The following is a 24,197-nucleotide window of genomic DNA, read 5'->3' on the forward strand; positions in this document are numbered from 1 at the left end:
TTAGTTCTTGGTTTTTTAAAACTGAAGAATACAATACAAGGACAAATGTCCAAAGAGTCAGGGCTATAATTAAAGCATTAGTCCAGGCAAATGACTATTAAAATAAATTCCCTGAAAGGCTGAGAGAGTGGTTCAACAAACTGACCAGCAAGAAAAAAGTATTCAGTTTCCCATTTCTTATATCATTTTATGATTGGGACAGGGTTGCCACGGAATTTTAAAAACTAAATTATCTTACCTTAATCTGAGATTTTCCCTAACCTCTTTAGGCCGAAAGTTTAAATGCTTACAGCACGTTTAAAGTGCTTATAGGGAGCTAATAACTGGCTAGGGGGAAGAGATAGTCTGTCGTCACGTAGCCCCTCTCTGGTTGGACTTTTTGCGCGTAGAATACTTTTTCCAACCGTTAGGGGGAAGAAACTCCAGTAAGAGATAGAAGGGTGTGACGTTTCAGGGTCAGAACTGTTAGCTCCCATTTGCTTTAATTAAATAAACTCTCTACATTAGTTTTATAATGTATTTTTTTCACCAAAATGATAAAGAACAGGGTTCGTACGTAATTTTTACATTGAAAATCCCTGACTTTTCCATGTTATCACTGACCAAATTTTTGCAATATCCCTGACCATTTTAAGGTATTTACCAGAGCCCACTTTTCACCCCTGGCTTATATTTAGCATTGCTCGAATCCAAAAACGAAATCCCTGACTTTTTTAGGGAATTTTTTTAAATCGCCGACTTATCCTCCTATTTTCCATGTCCCTGACTTTTCCAGGTTCTGTACGAACCCTGAAGAAACATTTTAACTATAAATAACAGGCTAAGATATTTTTTTAAAGGCAATTCTAGACATTTTTAAGGATTGCTCTAGAGTTTTCTGTGTTAAGAGAGGATGAGGAGAAACTTTCATTACTATTTTATGATTAAAGACTTATCCCCAGAAATTGTACCCACTAAAATCAAATTCCCTGACTCTGCTGAAGTTTTCAAAATAACCTCATTTTGGTAAAATTTTTAAAATTCCCCGACTTTTCCAGGCTTTCCCTGACCCGTGGCAACCCTGGGGGAAACCAGACAAAGATTTATTTAACCAAGCATTTCACTGGTAGTTTACCCCCTCATTCTTGCAGAGAGCCGTAAGGCTTAGTTAAGATTTAATTTCATCTGATAAGCTAGGTGATAAGTACAGTGCTTAACCTTACACTGGCTTTGTAAGGTCCAGTAGAGATTTGAATTAAACCTGTAAATATAGACTTATCTCTAGGAAAATTTATTTTGATTAAGTAACGTACCTTTGTAAGGTCCAGTGGATATTTGCATTAAACCTGTAAATAAAGACTTATCTCTAAGAAAGTAATTAGGAATTAGTTACTTACCTTCGCCAATCATGAATGATAGTGTTTCAACGTCCATTGAAATTTTAATTTTAACTTGAAAGTATCCACTATCTCCAGTCAATTAGTAACCTGTCTTCGTGAAAGCTGAATTAAATGATCCCAATGTCCAAACGTTATTTCTTGAAATGCTCTAACTTGCTCAAGCCCGCTGCCCAACCGACAAAGCGGGGTGAAAACCGTGAAGTGGTGAAAGTCCGTTGCGGTCGTCTCGCCGCTCTCGTGGATTTGAAATTTTAACCATACCGAATCCTACCACTCTATTGACTCTAAATTATACCTACAGTGCTGCTCCCGGTGGACGCTTCCTAAATCGTCGCCAGTAGGGAGGAGGAAAAAGACTGGGTTAGACATTTTATTTTCTCCATGTTTTTTTCCTCTCTGCCATCTTCCCCCATCCCCAACCAAAGTTCCAGCCGCCGTGATAAATGTCAACCCTTGTAGTTATTAAACATATGGGGGTTTATAATTCTTCTCTGCCTTTGCTAACACTGTCATAATAAATGCCAACTGAACTTTATGGGCAAAGAAATGTCTTCTATAGAGACGGAAGTATGGCAGTATAGAAAAATAGTAGTCTATAAAAACCCCCTTAAAACATTGTGTTTACAGTAAAATATAATTTGCAATAGCCCAGAAGCATCTTGAGAAGGCTATTCTAAAAAAGTGTCCGATTTTAGACTGATTAACCCCTATATTTGTTATTAATGAAAGCGAAAACATGGGAATAGGCGCGAAATCTAAAGCTCATCTAAAAGTATGAAGTAAAATACTGAACGTTCGCCAAGGAATAGGGGTGTGCGAATAGTGAAATTTGCAATCGAATACTCGATTAGAAATTTTCGAATGATATTCCATCTTTGGAATACTCGGACAGTCCTACAAACTACCACTAACGTTGCTTCAAAATTATCAATATCAATATCATTTCGTATACTAATTCAGCACTCTGGAACCATACTCCATCATTTATTATATTTTTATTTTAGCATAATTAATGTGATATTCATCCAAAATCTGTTTGCTTCGATGAAACGTTGATAAATTTTAATAAAAGAATTACGATTAAACCTATAGTACTATTTCGCCTAGCCTGAAACAAAAAATAACTTTTCAAAGATTATCGTGAATGAATGAATGGATATTTATTAACTTTTCACCTAGGTGAATCCCTTTTAAATCAGGGAGGAGCAAGTAATTGCTCACAAGACGCTTTGGTGTTTTGTGGGTAGGAGTTTTACAGGGGTCCGTAGGAAATAAATTATTATTTTACCCCTGGAGGTTCGGCACTTGAAAGTACATGGATCCTAGTATTTTACAAGCGCGAATAAAGAACAGGCCCTGGAACAGGGTAATTTGGGCGGGCGTTAAAAGTCCACGAGCCCCTCCTCCGGGACGGGGGCATGAAAGAAAAGGTGGGTTATAGCGCTAAAGGCGAAAAGGAATTACTTATTTTTCGCCGTCCTGTCAGCATAGTTGAATTACTTATTTTTCGCCGTCCCGTCAGCATAGTTTAAGTGAGCCAATAAGAAAATTTAAAGTAACGGTTCTCTATTCCTGCTTCTAAAATTACGTTGATCCCTGAAAGTATCTAAAACTATTTTTGAAAAAAATCACAATTACACAGTTTGAGCGAAAAACACTATTGTTTTTTAATTGTCTTAAATTAATATGGTAATAATTATTTTAATTTTTTATTTTATTTTCTGTATTTAATTAATATGTTATTAATAGTAGTAAATCTCTTCAGAAATGACAGTGATTACATTGATTGGATTGCATAAAAGGGTTCATTCCGTTATTGCTCCCTATTTTTAAAGAGGGAAGAGAACTTTTCAGACTGGACCAAATTGATCGAAATACCAAACAAAGTCAGTTGATTTGCCATTACTTTGGGTTACATGGAGGATTTTTCACGATTGATTTTTTCTTTATGTTCCCCATGTAACGAAAAGTAATGTTGATCCTTTCTTTCGAATGATCGGGACCTGCAACTCTTGGTACACAGTGTTGCCAAGTTTGCTGACAGGACCCTCTCATCAAAAGAAAGGATCCATGAATCAAATCAACTGACTTTGTAGGGTATTTCGATGAATTTGGCTTCATCTGAAATTCTCTCGTCCCTCCAAAAGATAAGGAGGCAATAACGGAATGAATTCCTTCTTCGTCATCCGCGTGCCATCCAACAGAATCCCTGCCATTTCTGTAGAGATTTACTACCGCGGCATTAAATTGAACGCCAGTTTTTTTTTCCACTAACTTTTTCAAAACTAAAACAGTCTTGGGCCAATACTTTAAACTTAAATGCCTGACCCTGCCATAAGAATATTGAGAATATTCGAAATTTGAACCGACGTAAAACGCTTTTCTGGGCAATTTTACGTCATCGTAAAGGTTTTCTAGTTCCTTTTTCAGTTCATCGAATTTTAAATCGGGAATGAAGTTTTCCACATACTCCACAACCGCTCCATGTTTTAATTTGTGCACCCACCTGTATTCTAAATTATTGTAATTGTTTTGCATTCATATTATTAGGTTTTTCCCCCCATGAATCATGTATGGATAGATAATGTAGTCTGTCTTTTTAGTGTAAGTCATGATGTATGTTTTTTCAGGGTTAGGCGGAAGCCTATTGTTTTTCCCCCATTCACTTATTCCATATAATCTTGCAGCGTTTGATGGTTTTATTTTCGTTGAATATCTGTTGTCGTCTGCATATCCTTGGGACATGTCCTCATTGCTCCACAATAGATCATTTATAAATATTGAAAAGAGAAGAGGACCTAGTGGCGAACCTTGTGGTATTCCAACTGTGGTTTTAAAACTGACGTGCGTAAGTTCTGTCTCGTGGTCCATCCGGCCAAAAGCCTTGCTTAAATACATGTATATGCAATCCGTTTGCTTGAAGTGTGAGACTCTTGGTTCCACGAAGTTCATAAAGGTAAGTTGGTATTTTTCATAAAACATATAGTGTCAGAAGTGGGATTCGAACCCACGCCCTCATACGAGGACCAGAATACACAGATTCACATCGTGAACGAAGGAAGCAAAGCCCTTTGAGTCTGGCGCCTTAGACCGCTCGGCCATCCTGACGTGGTTTTGTGCAAATTGGACGTTTAAAATTACATCTCTTCCAGTTATTTTCATAAAACTTATCGTGCCTGAAGTGGGATTCGAACCCACGCCCTCAAACGAGGACCAGAATACACAGATTCACATCGTGAAGCAATGAACCTAAGAAACCTTGTGCCTGTCGCCTTAGACCGCTCGGCCATCCTGACGTGGTTTTATGTAATTTGGACGTTTTAAAATTACATCTCATCCAGTTATTTTCATAAAACATATAGTGTCAGAAGTGGGACTCGAACCCACGCCGTCATACGAGGACCAGAATACACAGATTCACATCGTGAACGAAGGAAGCTAAGCCCTTTGAGTCTGGCGCTTTAGACCGCTCGGCCATTCTGACGTGGTTTTGTGCAGTTTGGACGTTTAAAATTACATCTCTTCCAGTTATTTTCATAAAACTTATCGTGCCTGAAGTGGGATTCGAACCCACGCCCTCAAACGAGGACCAGAATACACAGATTCACATCGTGAAGCAATGAACCTAAGAACCCTTGTGCCTGTCGCCTTAGACCACTCGGCCATCCTGACGTGGTTCCATGTAATTTGCACGTTTAAAATTACATCTCTTCCAGTTATTTTCATAAAACATATCGTGTCAGAAGTGGGATTCGAACCCACACCCTCATACGAGGACCAGAATAATCAGATTCACATCGTGAACGAAGGAAGCTAAGCCCCTTGAGTCTGGCGCCTTAGACTGCTCGGCCATCCTGACGTGGTTTTGTGCAGTTTGGACGTTTAAAATTACATCTCTTCCATTTATTTTCATAGAACATATCGTGTCAGAAGTGGGATTCGAACCCACGCCCTCATACGAGGACCAGAATTTACAGATTCACATCTTGAACGAAGGAAACTAAGCCCCTTGAGTCTGGCGCCTTAGACCGCTCGGCCATCCTGACGTGGTTTTATGTAATTTGGACGTTTTAAAATTACATCTCATCCAGTTATTTTCATAAAACATTAATGCTATGTTCACACTTGCACGGGAACCGGTTGAAAACGCGTCTGCCCAACCAGTTTTGAAACGCTCTTTAATGGTAGTTCGGAGCGATTTCAACTGCCTCGGTTCACACTCTAAGACGATTCTGTTAGTGCTGTCTGCTTATCATTTCGTTGGTGTTGTCTGCTAAGGCCGGAGAAAATACACTTAATACTAATCTCATCCCAGGTGAAATATCCCTGAAAACTACAAACTAGCTTCCAAAGCCGGTTTAAGTTGGTTCGCGAAGCAACTTCAAGAAACCGCGTTTGTAATTAGCTTCTCGATTATCAGTTTTGTTCACACCTAACTTTGGAAGCGATTTGAGTCGCTTCGAACCGGTTTCCCATGTAAGTGTGAACGTGGCTATAGTGTCAGAAGTGGGATTCTAACCCACGCCCTCATACGAGGACCAGAATGCACAGATTCACATCGTGAACGAAGGAAGCTAAGCCCTTTGAGTCTGGCGCCTTAGACCGCTCGGCCATCCTGACGTGGTTTTGTGCAGTTTGGACGTTTAAAATTACATCTCTTCCAGTTATTTTCATAAAACATATAGTGTCAGAAGTGGGATTCGAACCCACGCCCTCATACGAGGACCAGAATTTACAGATTCACATCGTGAACGAAGGAAACTAAGCCCCTTGAGTCTGGCGCCTTAGACCGCTCGGCCATCCTGACGTGGTTTTATGTAATTTGGACGTTTTAAAATTACATCTCATCCAGTTATTTTCATAAAACATATAGTGTCAGAAGTGGGATTCGAACCCACGCCCTCATACGAGGACCAGAAAACACAGATTCACATCGTGAACGAAGGAAGCTAAGCCCTTTGAGTCTGGCGCCTTAGACCGCTCGGCCATCCTGACGTGGTTTTGTGCAGTTTGGACGTTTAAAATTACATCTCTTCCAGTTATTTTCATAAAACTTATCGTGCCTGAAGTGGGATTCGAACCCACGCCCTCAAACGAGGACCGGAATACACAGATTCACATCGTGAAGCAATGAACCTAAGAACCCTTGTGCCTGTCGCCTTAGACCACTCGGCCATCATGACGTGGTTCCATGTAATTTGGACGTTTTAAAATTACATCTCATCCAGTTATTTTCATAAAACATATAGTGTCAGAAATGGGATTCGAACCCACGCCCTCATACGAGGACCAGAATACACAGATTCACATCGTGAACGAAGGAAGCTAAGCCCTTTGAGTCTGGCGCCTTAGACCGCTCGGCCATCCTGACGTGGTTTTGTGCAGTTTGGACGTTTAAAATTACATCTCTTCCATTTATTTTCATAGAACATATCGTGACAGAAGTGGGATTCGAACCCACGCCCTCATACGAGGACCAGAATTTACAGATTCACATCGTGAACGAAGGAAACTAAGCCCCTTGAGTCTGGCGCCTTAGACCGCTCGGCCATCCTGACGTGGTTTTATGTAAATTGGACGTTTTAAAATTACATCTCATCCAGTTATTTTCATAAAACATATAGTGTCAGAAGTGGGATTCGAACCCACGCCCTCATACGAGGACCAGAATACACAGATTCACATCGTGAACGAAGGAAGCTAAGCCCTTTGAGTCTGGCGCCTTAGACCGCTCGGCCATCCTGACGTGGTTTTGTGCAGTTTGGACGTTTAAAATTACATCTCTTCCAGTTATTTTCATAAAACTTATCGTGCCTGAAGTGGGATTCGAACCCGCGCCCTGAAACGAGGACCAGAATACACAGATTCTCATCGTGAAGCAATGAACCTAAGAACCCTTGTGCCTGTCGCCTTAGACCACTCGGCCATCCTGACGTGGTTCCATGTAATTTGCACGTTTTAAAATTACATCTCATCCAGTTATTTTCATAAAACATATAGTGTCAGAAGTGGGATTCGAACCCACGCCCTCATACGAGGACCAGAATACACAGATTCACATCGTGAACGAAGGAAGCTAAGCCCTTTGAGTCTGGCGCCTTAGACCGCTCGGCCATCCTGACGTGGTTTTGTGCAGTTTGGACGTTTATAATTACATCTCTTCCATTTATTTTCATAGAACATATCGTGACAGAAGTGGGATTCGAACCCACGCCCTCATACGAGGACCAGAATTTACAGATTCACATCGTGAACGAAGGAAACTAAGCCCCTTGAGTCTGGCGCCTTAGACCGCTCGGCCATCCTGACGTGGTTTTATGTAATTTGGACGTTTTAAAATTACATCTCATCCAGTTATTTTCATAAAACATATAGTGTCAGAAGTGGGATTCGAACCCACGCCCTCATACGAGGACCAGAATACACAGATTCACATCGTGAACGAAGGAAGCTAAGCCCTTTGAGTCTGGCGCCTTAGACCGCTCGGCCATCCTGACGTGGTTTTGTGCAGTTTGGACGTTTAAAATTACATCTCTTCCATTTATTTTCATAGAACATATCGTGACAGAAGTGGGATTCGAACCCACGCCCTCATACGAGGACCAGAATACACAGATTCACATCGTGAACGAAGGAAGCTAAGCCCCTTGAGTCTGGCGCCTTAGACCGCTCGGCCATCCTGACGTGGTTTTGTGCAGTTTGGACGTTTTAAAATTACATCTCTTCCAGATATTTTCATAAAACTTATCGTGCCTGAAGTGGGATTCGAACCCACGCCCTCAAACGAGGACCAGAATACACAGATTCACATCGTGAACGAAGGAAACTAAGCCCCTTGAGTCTGGCGCCTTAGACCGCTCGGCCATCTTTCCGTGTAAAGAGGCGCATACTTAGCCTTTCGTGAATAAACAGGAAAAATGAAATGGGGTAATGCACTGGCCTTTTAAGTGTTCTAATTGCGAGGCCAATACAGAATGAACATGCAAAACGAAATGTTATAATAATACATTGGCCTTTAACCTAATTGCGAGGCCAGTACAGATATGCCCTTACGTTCAAACGAGATTAGACCAGGTTAGGTTAGGTTAGGTTTAGGCGAGGCGGGTGAAATTCCATGTCGGGCCTCTCAAGTAGGCGTTGGTAGTGGCCTACTTGAGAGGCCATTAGAAAATAAACATGCAAAACGGAACCGTGTACAATTACACGCGCCTCTGAACTAAGCGTTTGTAGTGGCCTACTTGAGAGGCAAGTAGAGAATAAACACGCAAAATTAAACTAGGGACAATACATGGGTCTCTTATCTATGTAACGTTATCCACACTAATATTTGTTCAAAGTTCAAATAAAATGCTGCAATATGTTTTAGGAAATGGATAATCATTTGCTGTAAATAGATCTATAATTAATAATATTTGGTTAGAAAACAAATTCCAATAATTACAAATTAAAAGTAATTAGGCTTATGAAATACTTGTAATATGCACTTTTAAAACCTAAAATATGTGTAATTTCAAGCCCAAATTCCAAATTAAATTTTTCCGCCTTTTAATCTACTTCTGCCAAATATATATATATATATATGAAAAAAAAAACCGGTGCAGTGAACGTAAAAATGAAGGGTTGCCAAAGAAAAAAAAGTAAATTCGTACACTATGCCCGGTTAATGTAATTTAACAGACATTCCTCGTTGGAAACATAATAACACCTATTGGTGGTGGGGGTGTTATTTTTTCATATATCTCACAATAACCTAGTTTGACTCATCTGCAAATTCCCAACCTCTGACCTGGGAGTATGTATACTACAATTGCTCCCAGCTCCGGCCTCGAATACTCATATAATTTGACTAAATATACACACAAACAAACCATTTTCTCAAAAATATACAGGGTTTTCCAAAAAGGGCCGTCGAACTCAATTGACTTTGAGTCGAAAATGTAACCTCTATGACATTCAATGAATTTAAAAATTGTAAGCAACTTGATGGCCTTGGCCAGATTAGAGGCTTAGAAGTTAGAGCCCCATCGCTTGTAAGGCTCCAGCAGTCGAGAACGTTTTACTTACTCTCGACGCGTTACCTTTAATAGTGCTAAAATGATTACTCGAAGTAATCATTAAACCCTTAATAGAAGAGCAGATAGTTTTAGTGATTATCCCCTCTATGAGTTTACAACATAGACTTATGCCAATGCATACTTATAACAAGCACTTATGCCCAGAAGCGTTCGAAGGAGAAAGAATTTGGTGAAACATCCAACTTCAGTTCTTTCTCTTATGCGGCCTTTACATGCTTAATATTAATTAATAAGGGCTTAGTAGAGACTAAGCTGGAAGATGGGTATAATAATGATTTTAAAATATAAAGTTTTAATTTGGATTTAGGAGGAGGAACCCTTTCAACTTGTAATATACACCTTCTAAACCAAAAAGATGTGTCATTTCAAGCCCAAATTCCAAAATAAATTTTTCCGCCTTTTAATCTACTTCTGCCATATGATACATCTTGTCTTTCAACCCCCAACCTGAGTTTCAACTTACCTAGTTGGGACAAGCTGACAGTAAAAAAAACCCGCGTTGCCTAGCATATAATGCTACAATATTATAAGTAATTAGGCTTAGGAAATACTTGTAATATACACCTTTAAAACCTAAAATATGTATAATCTCAGTCCAAAATTCCAAAATAAATTTTTCCGCCTTTTAATCTACTTCTGCCATATAATATGTTGAGTTTGCGTGTTGGGTTTTAACGTAATAATTTCCAAGTCAAAACACAATATTAACTAAGCATAAAACTTCTTTATTGTTGAATAATTAACAAGTCGTTTAAAGTTAAAGGAACAGAATGCAGACTGATCGGTAGGTAAAACGGAGAATGCCGCACGGGCTTATGTGAGCTACTTTTATACATGAGTTGTTATCAGTTATTAATGTGCAAAAAACCTTATGGCCTATTATACAGTGATAACCTTTTTTAGTCTATTTATACATTCACAACACTACCCCCTTTTTTTAAGACCTAGTCTGTCCGGTACTTTGATCTTTCGACCTGATGTCCGTCTTGTGGGTTGCAAGTGCTCGGTTCTTAGTCCTGCTTGGTTGTGATGTGTTGTTGTTGGATCGCTGTTCTGTTGAATACTCTGACTGATGCGCGTCTGGGGATGGTGATTCACTTCGGGTGTGTCCCTGGATATCGGATAGCAACTGCTGAGATTTGTGCCGGCGGTCAGTTCTTGAACCATTGGGTTTTCGGCGGTTTGTGATTCAACATTGTGGCTGCGATTCCTCAGTTGGTCGATATGTTTGCGGTGACGTCCGGTTTCGGATTCGAACAAGTACATCATATTGCCCAGTTTTCCAAGTATTGTTGCTCGAATCCATTTTTGTTTACTGGCTCTACTATGGTTGGTAGCGAATACGGGATCTCCTTCCTCGAACTGACGTACTTTGCTTTTTCGTGTTGCGTCATGGAGTCCTTTTTCTTCCGGATTTTGACTTATTACGTTCCTTGGGTGGAAGGTGTTCAATCGATTATTGATGGTTCTTCCGAACAGCAACTCAGCGGGGGATTTTCCAGAACTCGTAGGTGTACATCTACAGTTGAGTAGAATTTTCGCGAGACGATTTTCGAGTGATCCGCTTTTATGATTCTCTAGACCGCAGCTTAACATGTCGACCTCCTCGGAAGTTCCTCCTAAAATCTTTTTGAGAGTTGATTTGATAATACGGACGCTTCTTTCTGCTTGCCCGTTGGAACATGGGTGATGTGGTGCGATCGTCATATGCTTCATTCCGTTTGAGTTTACGAAGTGTTTGAATTCCTCGCTTGAAAAACACGTAGCGTTGTCGGAAACTATAGTCCTCATGATTCCAAATCTTGCGACGGTTTCTCTTAGAGCCGATATCGTTGCTTCTGACGAGGGTGTTCTCCTGACGAAAACTTCTATCCATTTTGTGTACGCATCCACGATTACAAGTAAATATCTACCTTCAACAGGACCAGCATAATCCAAATGTACACGTTCCCAAGGGCTTTTGGCGATAGGCCATGCATTGTGAACTGTTGGTGGAGCAGGTGCAGTTTCCTGACATATGTTACATGTCTTTGATGTGATCTCGATTTGCTCGTCAATCATCGGCCACCAAATCGAGGAACGTGCTTTAGACTTCATTCTGACTATGTCGTCGTGGGCGCCGTGCAACTCTTTCAGTAGGACTTGCTGGAGAGCGTGCGGAACCACGACTCTTGAATTCAAAAGAATTATGTCGTGAGATATGGACATATCTTGCTGTCTGTTGAAGTACGGGACGATTTCTGGTGCGATCATGTGTTTCGCGGGCCATCCGTTCTTTAGATGGTCCATGACAGTTTGTAGAGTGGGGTCCTTTTTGGTAGCTTCGGTCATCATCTTCAGAGAAACGGTTCCTTCATCAAACGAACTTATTGTTAATACGTATTCTTGGGGTTCTGGTGGTTTCAAATCGTCGGCTGGCAAGGGTAGTCGGCTTAAGGCATCTGCGTTGGAGTTAGAGTTACCTTTCTTGTAAACGATTCGGTAATTATGCGCAGACAACAGAAGCGCCCATCTCTGCAATCTTGATGCGGCCATTGGCGGTATCGGTTTCTTTTCCGACAGTATGGATACCAACGGTTGGTGGTCGGTAACGAGTGTGAAGGTCCGTCCTAGTAGATAGTCTCGGAACTTTGATACTCCATACACTAATGCCAATGCTTCTTTCTCTATCTGTGGGTACTTCTTCTCTGCAGGTGCTAGGCTTCGTGAGGCAAAAGCTATTGGTTGCTCCTTGCCGTCCGCGATGTGGGAGATGACTGCACCGATGCCCACAGGGGAAGCGTCGCATGCCAAAAGAACCTCCTTCGTGGTGTCGAAGTGCGCCAAGACATTTGAATTTCTGAGTGCCAGTTTTGCCGATTGCAAAGCCTCCTGTTGAGTTTCGCTCCAAGTACAAGGTGAGGATTTCTTCAATAAGGCGTATAACGGTGCCAGTAAGGTTGAGTTGTTGGGAACGAATTTCGAGTAGTAGTTGAACAACCCCAGAAATGATCGTAGTTCGTCAACGTTTGTAGGAACAGGTGCTTCTATTATAGCTTTGATTTTTGAGTCTTGTGGATGAAGGCCGTATTCGTCCAAGCGGTACCCGAGAAAGTCCAAAGATGGCACGAGGAATAAACATTTGTCCCTTCGCAGGCGTAGACCGGCTTCCTCCATGGTGGTTAATACTGCGTCGAGCTTGCTTCGGTTCTGCCACCCAATAGAGTGTCATCTTGAAAAGGGTATACGTAGTCGTGCTTGCTTAGCAGTATCTCCATATGTTTCTGAAAGACGGCCGAAGCTGATGCAATACCGAAAGGCAGTCTATTGTAGGCGTATAGGCCTTTAGGTGTGTTGATCACGACGAGCTTCTTCGATTCTTGATCCAGCTTGAGTTGATTGTAAGCATCGCGCATGTCTAATCTGGCGAAGACCTTGCATCCGGCCATACTCGCGAAAATGTCCTCAGCTTTCGGCAAAGGATAAATTTCGGTGTCGATCATGAGATTTGCGGTTATCTTGTAGTCGCCGCAGATTCGAACTTTTCCTGATGACTTCAGTACTGGGACCATCGGTGTGGCCCAGTTTGAGTGTGGTATCGATTCGATGATCTTCAGTTTCTCGAGTCTATCTAGTTCTTCGTTCACTTTGTCTTTAAGTGCATATGGTACGCTCCTGGCTTTGTAGAATTTAGCCACGATTCCGGGCTTAGTGTGCAGGTGAACTTCGACATCTTTTAGGCATCCCATGGTGTCCGAAAAGAGTTCGTGGTGTTTGGCCAAGATCGCTGTTAAGTCTTCGTTCTCGACGCGATTGATTCCCAAAGTTTGGAATACGGGATCTTCGATACGCAGCTGTGAGTATATCCAAGCTCGTCCGCATATGGTTGGTCGGTGATCGTTGGATAGTAGCAGTGGCAAACTTGCAGTTCTTCCGGCAAAGTCGACTTTTACCGTGAGTTGTCCCAAGATCGGTACAGGTTCGCCGTTGTACGCGATTAATCCACTCTGCGTGTAGGGCGTGATTTGGCCAATCTCGGGTAGGGTTTGTAACATGTCCATCGCCATAATAGAGAAGGCAGAGCCGGTGTCATATTCCATGGCCGTGGACTTTCCGTTGATGTTACAGTGAATTATGGTCGGCTTGGGCGGCGCGGAATGTTGAAATTCTTAGCCAAGCGTTAAGTGAAAGATCTCGTACCCATGGTGTTCTTCTGTGGTAGCTGACCCGTTTTGCTCTGAATTTGACATCATAATCTGATGTGTTGTGTGACGGTTGTTTCTGCTTTGCGTCCTTTCAGCTAGGCATGCTCTTGCAAGATGTCCCTTCTTTTCGCATTTCAGGCAGGTGGTGTTGATGTATGGGCACGTCGCTGGTACGTGATCGTAATCGTTGCATCGTATGCACCGTCGTCTACCTCGGGGTTCGGAATGGGTTGAGAGTCGCTGGTGCGATGGCTTGGCTTGCTGTGTTGGTTGCGGCGTGCGCATGTGTCGTTTGCGTGACTCGTGACCTCGACTGTGGATAACGTTAATTCCATTCGTTCCGTTCGTGGCGTTGAGAGTGCGCTTCATTTCTTTCGAGTTCCTGGCAGCGTTCTCCATTGTTAACGCGATGGTGGTGGCCCTTTCTAAGGTGAGTCCACTTTCGGATATGAGTCGGTCCAGGATCTGTTGGTCGTTTATGCCGCATACCAATCGGTCACGCAGCATGTTTTCCAGGTCGGTAAATTCGCAAAATTCGCTTAGTTTTCGTAGTTCAGCCAAATAAGTAGATACTGACTCGCCAGTGTTGCGCGAGCGGTTGTAGAACTTGTGTCGTTCAGCGATCTCGAGAGGAATGGGATTGTAGAACTTCGTTAAAGTACTGACAATTGTTTCATACGTGGACGCTGATGGTTTAACTGGTGCCAAGATACCACGTAGAGTCGTATATACTTCTGGTCCAATGCACGCCTTCTTCATAGGAGCGGCAGTGATCGCCATGGTTTCGAAGAATATTTCGAGTCTTTCAGAGTAAATAGCCCAAGGCTCTTGTCTAGGATTGAAGGTGTCGAAAAGTCGAGGTGAAGCAAGAGTGTGTCTGGGTTCTTCTTCATCCATTGTAGCTAGTCTTGGGTTGATTCTCCGCTAACGGTACCTCCTTGAAAAAGAACTGCGGTGTGGTCCGGGTAAGCACTTTGAACCGTGAAGTACTTATGAGAGTTCGTAACCCCAGTAGCACTGCCGACGTAGGGCCTACATGGTCGGCTTTGTGTGTTACCGACGAGTTGGTAAAAAGTCACTAATAAGTCGGGAGAGTAATGGTTTGAAAGTCGAAATGTCCGCCTGGAGGGACGATGGCCCGCCGGTTTTCCTACTGTTTTGAGGCTACTATAAAACGACTGTTGGCCGACTATATTTCGGCGTCATTATGCCTACCGAAAGCCGCGCTAAATCCGACGAATTCCCGGCTTTTTAGTATAGGAACGGTAAATCGTCGGTAAAGGGCTGGTAGAGTAAGGGTTTGAGAGTCGAAATGTCCGCCCGGCGGGACGACGGCCCGCCGATTTTCAGACTGTTATGAGGCGACTATAAAACGACTGTTTGCCGACTATAGGTCGGCGTCATTATGCCTACCTAAAGCCGCGCTCAATCCGACGATTTCGCGGCTTTTTAGTATAGGAACGGTAAATCGTCGGTAAAGGGCTGGTAGAGTAAGGGTTTGAGAATCGAAATGTCCGCCCGGTGGGACGACGGCCCACTGGTTTACCGACTGTTACGACACGAATGAAATAGGACCCTCATCCAACACGTTTGAGAGTCGACTTAACCGCCTGTCAGCAAGAGGTCCGACGCTTTTGCGACGATCAAACCTTAACTCGAGGCCCGACGGTTTTGCGACGATCAAGCCTTAACTCGAGGCTTCATTCGCTTATAGTAAAGGATACTGATACCAAGTATTGAAATTTCTTTAATACATTTTCAATGAAAATCACTTTAGAATTTGTACTTTGAGTATTTCAAGTAACATACATCAATTATAAAAATTTCAAATATAAACAATGTATTCGATATTACACGACTAGTCGAATGGAAATATTAGCTGCCTAGCTAATTGGTTTCAACCAAAAGTAAAATTTTTCAGGGCGAGTATAATATTTACATCAATTAAAGCATTTATTAATATTCATTGTTAATATCTTCGATGTGGCCAGTTACTTTCTCTTAAATTACAAAAATCTTAATGAAAAATATACAGGGTCTTCCTGACCTTTTCCTAGACCTTTTAAGGCGGTAGGGTAAATTTTTACAGCACGTTTTAAGTGCTTATAATTAAATAAACTCTCTACATTAAGTTTTCCAATGTATTTGTTGCACCAAAATGAATAAGAATAATTTTTACTATAAATAACAGTCTTAAGAGCTTTTTTGAAGGCATTTACTTTATAAAAACAATTCTAGACATTTTTAAGGATTGCTCATGGAGTTTTCTGTGTTAAGAGAGGATAAGGAGAAACTTTCATTACTCTTTCAATAAATACTTTTACCCACTAAAATCAAGTTCCCAGAATTTGCCAAAATTTTTAAAATTTCCCGACTTTTCCCTGACCTTTTGGCCCATTTTTAAATTCCCTGACTTTTCCAGGATATCCAGGTACTGTGGCAACCCTGATATACACTTACAGATTTCTTTAAGGAAAAAGAAAAACATACAATTCTAAAGGGTATTATTTCACACATTTTTCTCTTAAAAGATTGAAACCGCAAAAAAATTCTGTAACTAAAACAAATTGAGATCTATTTTGGAATTCAGTATTATTTTCACAACCAAAAATCTTTAATATATAAGGTTTTTGATTTCCAAGCGCCCCAAAGCACTTGCTTCTTTTATATTCAAACAAAGAAACTGAAGGTATACATAAACGTTTAAGTTTTGGTTTCACTTTACAGGGCTGTGGTTCCCAGCAGATGAGAAGCTAGGTAAAAAAGCAAAGGCTTATGCATAAAACTGGCTCTAAAAAGTAGATAAATTGATAATTCAATAACAAAATTCAAACCTTACGTGACAAACGAAGACGTTTCTAGTTTATATAGTGTGACAAAGAACCTTAGCGATGAAATTAACAGTTAGCAAGCCTAGAACTAATCATTTTCGACCACAAAAATCTCGTTTAAACATTCTAACGACCCAGCCGCGTCAGAGATACTGAAAAGGCTAACTTGTTTTCTCACTAGCAGCGCCCTCTTCGATGAGGGCGTGCATGGCGTTATCTTAGTTACGCCAATAGAACAGAGGCGTGTCACCTGACCCGAGAAATTACAGGAGGGAAAATTCAAACAAGAAAATCAGATGTGTTATCTTGCTTTGCAGTTTTTTTGTAACGTTATGTTTCTAGTGTTGCCAAAAATATAGTATTATCAACTTCTGCTTGTGGGTCGAAATATAGTATAAGTTAAATATATAACAAATAAAATTTGGTGGCATATGCGGAATAGTAAAAGTCAAAAGAACCGTCCCACGGAAAAAGGCCTATACAACAACTTCGTTTTTCATTTTACTCTTTTATAACGTGACCATACCGACTAGCGGGATGGAGTTGGTAATCAATTGGCAAAAGTGGGTTGCATGTTTAGGACGGTAGGCAAGCCTACATCAAACCACCACAGTTCCAACAGTCGGATAAATGTCGGTTACTAAACGGCCTAAGCATAACTTTGCTTTTAATTTTACTCTTCTTAAACGTCACAATACCGACTAGCGCGAGAGAGTCGGTAATCAACTGGCAAAAAATAAGTTGAAATTTTCTAGACGGTAGGCAAGCCTACTTTAAACCATCTCTGTTACAACTGTCAGATAGATGTCGGCATTGCCAACTGAAAGAAGTAGTCGCCTTCATGAGTCGGAAAAGTATCGAAATAAGCATGTTACAGCTGACTGGACCGTAAACCGACTATTCGACCTTTAACCGACTGTTATGCGGAAGGCTTGTGCTACTGGGGTAAAGAGAGGTTATTGTGAGATATGTCTTTCCGTTCAGACTGTATTGTTCTATAAGGACCTGAATCGAGGTTATCATCCCATAGGGGATCGTCATTGGGATCGTAGGCATACGCCATATTGATTAAAGTTAAGCGAGGGGGGCGTAAAAGGCTACTGACCACGAGATTAGGCTTAGCGACATGAAGCGCGGATTCTGAAGATTCCGATGATTTTGAGGAAGCCGAGGAGCATTCTGATTTCTTTCTTTCACGATATAATTTATCAGTAAAATTTGGGCACGTTTCGGATTCACTCATTCAAGTATTCAATATAAGGCGTAATTTATTTTAGCCGACAGTAAATGTACCCTTATAATTAATTTCCAAAACAATCATTACTAAAACTGTGTAACTAACGTAATTTATCCAGATTAATCTATGCCACCACAAAAACAATGATAATCGAAAAAATACGGATAAATTTGGATAAAAAGCAATTATCGGGAATACGCCGTCGAAAGTTCTAGAACGGGATGCCCACGATGGCGGTATTCGCGCTCAAACCAAAACTGAAAAGCTAACAAGGCCGAAACGGGCCCGATCACCCAGACGGAAAAAGAAACCGAGGCTCAGAACGACGGGCACGGCACCATTTGTAATGGTTCCCCCTCGAAAAAGAACATCGGGCCGGTCGTTGGGGTTCGCGTTACAAGTCCCTTATGTACAATAGCGAGGGGAGTTTTGTAGGCCTAACTCAAAACCGTCACTATCGTCCCGTAAGGGAATTTAATCCAAAGGAAAATAAACATACCTTGTGTTGCTCTTTGAATAACTTTTATTAATTCGATGTATTTTAAACTTTCAAAAATTTTAACAAGATCCAAATCTGGAGTCGCGACAATTCGCGTAGTACAAAAATTGTTCTTTTCTTTCCGAAATAAAAAACACGTTCCCTTGACCGAATACTGACCGTGCCTGGTCAAGTGGAAAACAAAAAGCAAACTAACTTTTAGAAAGCAAACCGGCGTTCCTTATCGCCTCGGTTTGTTTTTAGAACGGGGGTTAAGGATAAGAAAAGGAGGAGGAGCTTAGATGGCGGCGGGCTGAACATAGTCCCAAAGTTGGACAAGGGTGCTCAGCCCTCCGTCATCGTCTGCAACGGCTTCAGGGATGAGGCCGCTGCAGCGAGCTTATGCTTAAAAATTTAAAAGCCAAGATTTGCGGAAAGTGCAGGCGCACCAAAATAACTCCACAAAAGAGGTGCAAGAAAGAAAAATTCGAAAACATAACCCCAAGGAGAACCAACACTCGTTATTTGGATAAAAACGCATCAATACTAAAATCTGCATCTCTAAATATAAAACGTCGGCTCTGAAACGAAGACACACGTATCTCCTAATGAAAGTTAAAAAGTTGATAAATAAAAAGGGTATAATCTTGACTGATGAGGATAGCCTGGGATTCGAAGAGATTTTAAAGAAAAATCCCTTTGAAAGTGCAACAACATTCCAGAAGTTCCTACTACACGAACAACTTGAACTACTTAAATCAAACAATTCAAGACCAAGAAAGTGCCATCCATATATTTTCAGTGGTGTCTTTACATTAGATCTAAATCACCAGCCACTTACAACGCCATAAGTAAAGTTCTTTCTTTACCATGCCGAAGAACTCTTTTCAGTTTTTCAAGAGACCAAATTGAGAAACCTGGATTTACTGATGGTTTTTTAACAGAAACTTGCAAAAAAATAAAAATTGACGAACTAAGAGAAGATCAGACATATGTTTCTTTAATACTTGATGAAATGCAAATCAAACAAGACTTGATTTTTCATAGAAACACTGGTGAAATCGTTGGATTTCAAAACTTAAATATATTTAGAAATAACGTTAATCAAATTGAAAGAGAAGTAAATGGTACAGCACCTAAAATAAGTGAAACGCCATTGGCATCACACGTTTTGCATTTGATGGTTTGTGGAATTACTTCAAAAATAAAGTTCGCATACGCATTTTTCCCTTGCACCAATCTTCAGTCAGATGACATCTATTCAATTATTGGCAAGCCATACGAAATCTACACCTTGTGGGTCTCCGAGTGCTCACAGTGGTTTGTGACAAAGCCTCAATTAATCAAAGATTTATTAAAATGTGTACTGAGGCAATGTAACAGCAGAAAGCTGACAAAGTTGGATATCGAACAGTGAATTTTTTCACGGGAGAAGAAATTTTCTTCATTTCAGACGCTTGTCATTTAATATAAACAATCAGGAACTGCCTTTCAAATAGTGGTAAATTAAAGGTCCACAAAGACAAAGTTTCTCGGTATATTCGGTTGCTTGTAAAAAACAACAAAAACATTGTATGGGATCATATTCGTAGAATGTATGAAATCGATTCCTTATCCATACTACGTCAAGCCCCTAAACAGACATACAACCATATTCATGTTAGTCCATTTGGTGCTATGCGTGTGAAACTCGCCGTTCAAGTTATAAGTAGTACTACTGCCAACGCTGTTGAAGACTTAATTGGTGATGAAGCTTCAGAGACGGTCAAGTTCCTACGTTTATGTGACAAATTTTTCGACGTATGCAACGTGTCAAATCTTCAAGAAGGAAAAAATGCCAGGAAGCCAGCTCTAGACCCATTCAGGAGCGTAAATGATTGGAGGTTCAAGGTATACAAAATATAACCTGGCAGAATTTTGTCATACTAATAATAAATTATACACTCATAAATGTAGTGGCTCAATGAAGAATTTCTTCCTTATTTTGAAGAATGGGAACAAGAAATTGAGAGTTTAGAAGAAGAAAAGGACTTAGAAAATTCGAAGAAAATAATTAGCAGGGAAACTTTAGAAGGCATTAGAATAACTGGTAAGTTTTGTAATACCAACTTCAATAAGAAAAATTATTTAACCCTTAATTTACAGCTTACTCTGTAATGGGAGCAACTTCTTGCTTCAGAAAGGAGCCCCTTATGTATTAACGGCCGCATTTAATCAAGACCTTTTGGAGAATCATTTTGGCAAACTAAGATCTTCAATCGGATGCGGAGACAATCCGACTATTGATCAAGTTTGCCAGGGAAACAAAAGGCTGAAGTTAGCCAAGTCTTTAATTGCGACGCCACAAAATGGAAATTGTAGTAGAACACAAAAAATTAGAGTTGAGAGAAAGAAGCTAGCTCGAAAATCATTGAACTTTTAGTAAAATTCATCCTTTCATGTAAACATATTTTATTAATGTTTGTAAAACAATATTGCAAAGAACTGAATTTATCACAGTAAAATTAATCACAAAATCAGACTAGACTGTTCTTTTTTATTTAGTTATCGGACTATAGATGAGGAACCTTTTTCATTTTATCACTTGACTAGGGGTTTTGCATCACATTTGTAACTTTTGTTTCCTAAAGATTTCAACTGCTTCCTTAGATTGTTGGTGTTTAAACTTTCTCCCTTAGTAAACTGAACTGCATTTTTCAAATTTAGTGTGACACCTTTTAGATAACAATTAATGAGAATTTGACGAGATTTAGTTTGAGCTTTCTTTGCAGACTCTCCAGAATCACCCCATAGTTGAAACCATATTTCGTTAAGTTCTTTGGAAGCTTCAGGTTTAGAGATTATCATTCCATTCTTGTTTTCTGCTGATGTGTTGTGGCAAATATTTTCTTCTATCACTCTCAGGGGTTGGACAAAAGGAGCAATAATTTTAGAAGCTTCCTCAAAATATGAAAATGATTTTTGTGATAGAAACAGCAATCCTCTTCTGTCCTGTTTTAGCGTCCAGCCATGATAATCCTCTCCCAATTCATTTCTTTTTAGGAGGCAGTTTCTCGCAAATGTTTCGCAATCGTAAAATCCAACTATTTCGTTTATGACATAACCGCCAATTTGATGAATGACTTCCTGGCCTTTTTTCTTAGAAGATCTGGGCTTAAGAAAGTCTTAGTACCCGAAAGAGATTGTTTGGGCTTTTTGGATTGTTTTTAGACAATTGGAGAAAAAGACCATCTAAAAACTCCATTACAAAAATTGAAATTACTGTCCTCTTTTCAACCTTGTTCAATTTTTCAAATATTTCTAGATGAGCAAAAGACGGTAGCATGTCTTGAAAGAAGTTTTCATCAATCAGTAGTTCCGTGCGCTTAAAATTATATCGAGCTTTGTCAAATATGTTTAAGCCTTCAATATTAAAAATAGACAAATAGCCTAATGCTTCATCTGTCATCAGTCTCACCTCCTTTTCCCTAATTTCTTCCAAACAAAGCTATTTAAGAGGAGTTATATTTTAGCCATGTACTTTTTACAAATCATATATATTACCCACTTTTGCAAAAGGCAATTCTGGTGACACTATTTCTTCTTTAGGTAACGAAACAAACTTAGAGCTTTCAAAATTTCTGATAAATTTGCTTTAACAACTTGCTCATCAAAAACTATTTCTGTAAACAAAATAAATGTCTAAATTTAATTTCATTATAGGATTTTAAAGACTAGTTCCACCTTATTTCTTATACACAACATTGCAGCAAATGGGGATAGGAAATTGGTTTGAGGGCGCATAATATGAAATACTACTTAAAGAATTAAATCACAGATAAATTAATTTACTCACTGTTTTGCATTCCAGAAGTTTTTGATTTGATATTATATTTCTGACGCGCATAATTGTGATCCATGTTTTCAACAATGCACGTGTTAAATTTGTACGCAGCCAGCACGCACTAAGACTTTTAAAATTTCTGACGACAAAATCAAGTTTGGAGGGGAAAATGAACAATTTGGCTGAACTGAACTAGTCTGAATCCAAAAGCGAGAGCTATTCAGACAACCGTCTCCCCCTATCTTCCCCTTCTCTCTTCTAGGTAATCGCATAGTACCACGCTCGCGGCGATCTTTTCCACCCCATTGTATCACGCGTGGCATAACAGAAAAAACTTGAGGGCAGCTGTCAAAGCTTTTTATGTTGAAAAATTGAATTCACACACAGAACTATGACAGTTGCTAACTTTTATTTATCACAGGTTGGTTGATGATAATAGTTATCATTTTACACTGTATACAGTGTTCAATGCAAGAATTGGGAAATCACACTACGATGTATTCCCTTTATAATTCACCATAAGTTTTTAATAATTTACGCCTAGTAAATAGTCGAACATAGCATTTTTCACTTGGTACAATATAGTCAAAAGTTTTCAAGTTCATACTTTCAAAGCCCAATTGTAACAACAAAGAAACGTCCTCAGGAGACCCCAGATGTTGTAAACCTTGAGAATGACATCGATTCACAGTTATCAAAACTATCAGACTGTTTCTGGTCACAGAAGAATGTGAAAATTACGAAGTGCGATGAAAATGCCGAAACCATAGGAGAAAAATATAAAAGTACAACTGAGCAGCTGGATCTTTGTGAAAATACTAAAGCCAAAATGAAAGAAGTAAACGATCAAACCAACAAGCTGGGCCAGCAACCTGGACATTTTTGCACACCCAATCAATTTATAGGACATTGGCCCAGTGAGGCAGTGACCCCTATAAGTGTCTCAAAGTTATCTTATTTCCGTCTCTGCTTAAAATAAAACCGACGAAAAAAATCACAGCTAGAAAAGGTTGAATTGAGGCGGAAATAAGTCAAATACTTTGAGCCTCCTGGAAATTCGCGAGAGCGGAAATAAGCAGAACACTTGAAATGTATCCAGGGACACTATTCTCTAAAAATTTCAATCCAAATGTAAACATTAGGGTTGGTTCCATAAGGAGAGAGAGCTTAAAACCTTATTCTCTAACCCAAATCCAAATCGACATTTGAATCTCCCGCCAATCATTTCACCATCTCAAATTATTCTCTTATTTCTATAACCCAAATCGATATTTGAATCTCCCGCGAAACACTTACCCAAATGTACGTTACTTCCTCTTTCATTGCATAATTTTATTTCAGCATAAATTACACTAAAGCTGTATTTCCACTCGGCAGAAAATTACGACGGAAACACGGCGTAACTGGTTTCGACGGAAATATTTTACGTCGGGCTCGACAGAATTGCCGCTCGGTTCGTTTCGGTCGGACTTAAAACGTGTTCTATTTTTACCGTCATAGTCGACTTAAAAAACATCGTTCAGCCAATGAGAAATCGAGAATTCTAATACGTCACAGAGTCGCGCGCAACAGCAAATTCCCCAGTTTGGTGGATTTTCTGGGTGCCATTTTATTTTTGGGCCTCGGCCACGATAAACCTCGCTAATAGCTATTCGCTTTCGCACTTTCTGAAAAACTATGCCCCCTCGTAAAGGCAGCAAAGCTGCTACGGAATCAAAAAAAGATTAAAAGTAGATAAAGAAATGTTTATAGAAGAAGTTAGAAAATACTCTTATGTTTATAGAAGAAGTTAGAAAATACTCTTATTTATATGATTTAAGTCATAAAGACTACAAAGATACGTTATTGAAGGAGGATAGATGGGCCTCAATTGGAGCCCTTTTCCATATTAATGGTACGTTCTCTTTACATATTTTAAATTTCTTTGGTCTAAATGTATTGCTATATATTACAGGTGTTGAGGCATCAACACTTGGAAAGCCATAAGAGACCGCTACACTAAAGAGAAGAAAACCATTTGCGACAGCAAACGAAGCGGAGCTGGAGCGGATGAAGTTGTCTGTCCCAAATGGACTTTATTTAAAACGCTGGATGCCTTTTTAAAGACAACTATCAAACCCAGGGAGTAAGCCCTAGGCCTATAAGTTTATAACACATTATTTTAACCGATCTGCTTGCGAATAATTTGAA

General features: G+C 40.1%; 1 protein-coding gene and 9 non-coding genes across 10 annotated transcripts; all 10 read right to left on the bottom strand.

Moving 5' to 3' along the window:
• Positions 1-4,365: 4,365 nt before the first annotated feature.
• On the bottom strand, positions 4,366-4,487 carry TRNAL-CAA (transfer RNA leucine (anticodon CAA)). Its single transcript has 2 exons — positions 4,450-4,487; positions 4,366-4,411 (listed from the first exon to the last, which is right to left on the bottom strand). It is a non-coding gene; the product is annotated as a tRNA-Leu (tRNA).
• Positions 4,488-5,303: 816 nt separating this feature from the next.
• Positions 5,304-5,425, bottom strand: TRNAL-CAA (transfer RNA leucine (anticodon CAA)). The gene is made up of 2 exons: positions 5,388-5,425; positions 5,304-5,349 (listed from the first exon to the last, which is right to left on the bottom strand). It is a non-coding gene; the product is annotated as a tRNA-Leu (tRNA).
• Positions 5,426-5,877: 452 nt separating this feature from the next.
• Positions 5,878-5,999, bottom strand: TRNAL-CAA (transfer RNA leucine (anticodon CAA)). Its single transcript has 2 exons — positions 5,962-5,999; positions 5,878-5,923 (listed from the first exon to the last, which is right to left on the bottom strand). It is a non-coding gene; the product is annotated as a tRNA-Leu (tRNA).
• A 65-nt stretch (positions 6,000-6,064) lies between these two features.
• TRNAL-CAA (transfer RNA leucine (anticodon CAA)) lies at positions 6,065-6,186 on the bottom strand. Its single transcript has 2 exons — positions 6,149-6,186; positions 6,065-6,110 (listed from the first exon to the last, which is right to left on the bottom strand). It is a non-coding gene; the product is annotated as a tRNA-Leu (tRNA).
• A 66-nt stretch (positions 6,187-6,252) lies between these two features.
• Positions 6,253-6,374, bottom strand: TRNAL-CAA (transfer RNA leucine (anticodon CAA)). The gene is made up of 2 exons: positions 6,337-6,374; positions 6,253-6,298 (listed from the first exon to the last, which is right to left on the bottom strand). It is a non-coding gene; the product is annotated as a tRNA-Leu (tRNA).
• Positions 6,375-6,628: 254 nt separating this feature from the next.
• TRNAL-CAA (transfer RNA leucine (anticodon CAA)) lies at positions 6,629-6,750 on the bottom strand. Its single transcript has 2 exons — positions 6,713-6,750; positions 6,629-6,674 (listed from the first exon to the last, which is right to left on the bottom strand). It is a non-coding gene; the product is annotated as a tRNA-Leu (tRNA).
• Positions 6,751-7,003: 253 nt separating this feature from the next.
• TRNAL-CAA (transfer RNA leucine (anticodon CAA)) lies at positions 7,004-7,125 on the bottom strand. Its single transcript has 2 exons — positions 7,088-7,125; positions 7,004-7,049 (listed from the first exon to the last, which is right to left on the bottom strand). It is a non-coding gene; the product is annotated as a tRNA-Leu (tRNA).
• A 254-nt stretch (positions 7,126-7,379) lies between these two features.
• Positions 7,380-7,501, bottom strand: TRNAL-CAA (transfer RNA leucine (anticodon CAA)). The gene is made up of 2 exons: positions 7,464-7,501; positions 7,380-7,425 (listed from the first exon to the last, which is right to left on the bottom strand). It is a non-coding gene; the product is annotated as a tRNA-Leu (tRNA).
• Positions 7,502-7,754: 253 nt separating this feature from the next.
• Positions 7,755-7,876, bottom strand: TRNAL-CAA (transfer RNA leucine (anticodon CAA)). The gene is made up of 2 exons: positions 7,839-7,876; positions 7,755-7,800 (listed from the first exon to the last, which is right to left on the bottom strand). It is a non-coding gene; the product is annotated as a tRNA-Leu (tRNA).
• A 5,726-nt stretch (positions 7,877-13,602) lies between these two features.
• Positions 13,603-14,535, bottom strand: LOC149622097 (uncharacterized). The gene has a single exon (XM_089853670.1). It carries the CDS (start codon positions 14,533-14,535, stop codon positions 13,603-13,605), a length of 933 nt encoding a protein of 310 aa, XP_089709796.1.
• Positions 14,536-24,197: the final 9,662 nt, after the last annotated feature.

The sequence above is a fragment of the Phalangium opilio genome, unplaced genomic scaffold, assembly GCF_054372755.1.
Source record: "Phalangium opilio isolate 3A_F unplaced genomic scaffold, DU_Popi_V2 ptg000200l_1, whole genome shotgun sequence".
NCBI lineage: Eukaryota > Metazoa > Arthropoda > Arachnida > Opiliones > Phalangiidae > Phalangium > Phalangium opilio.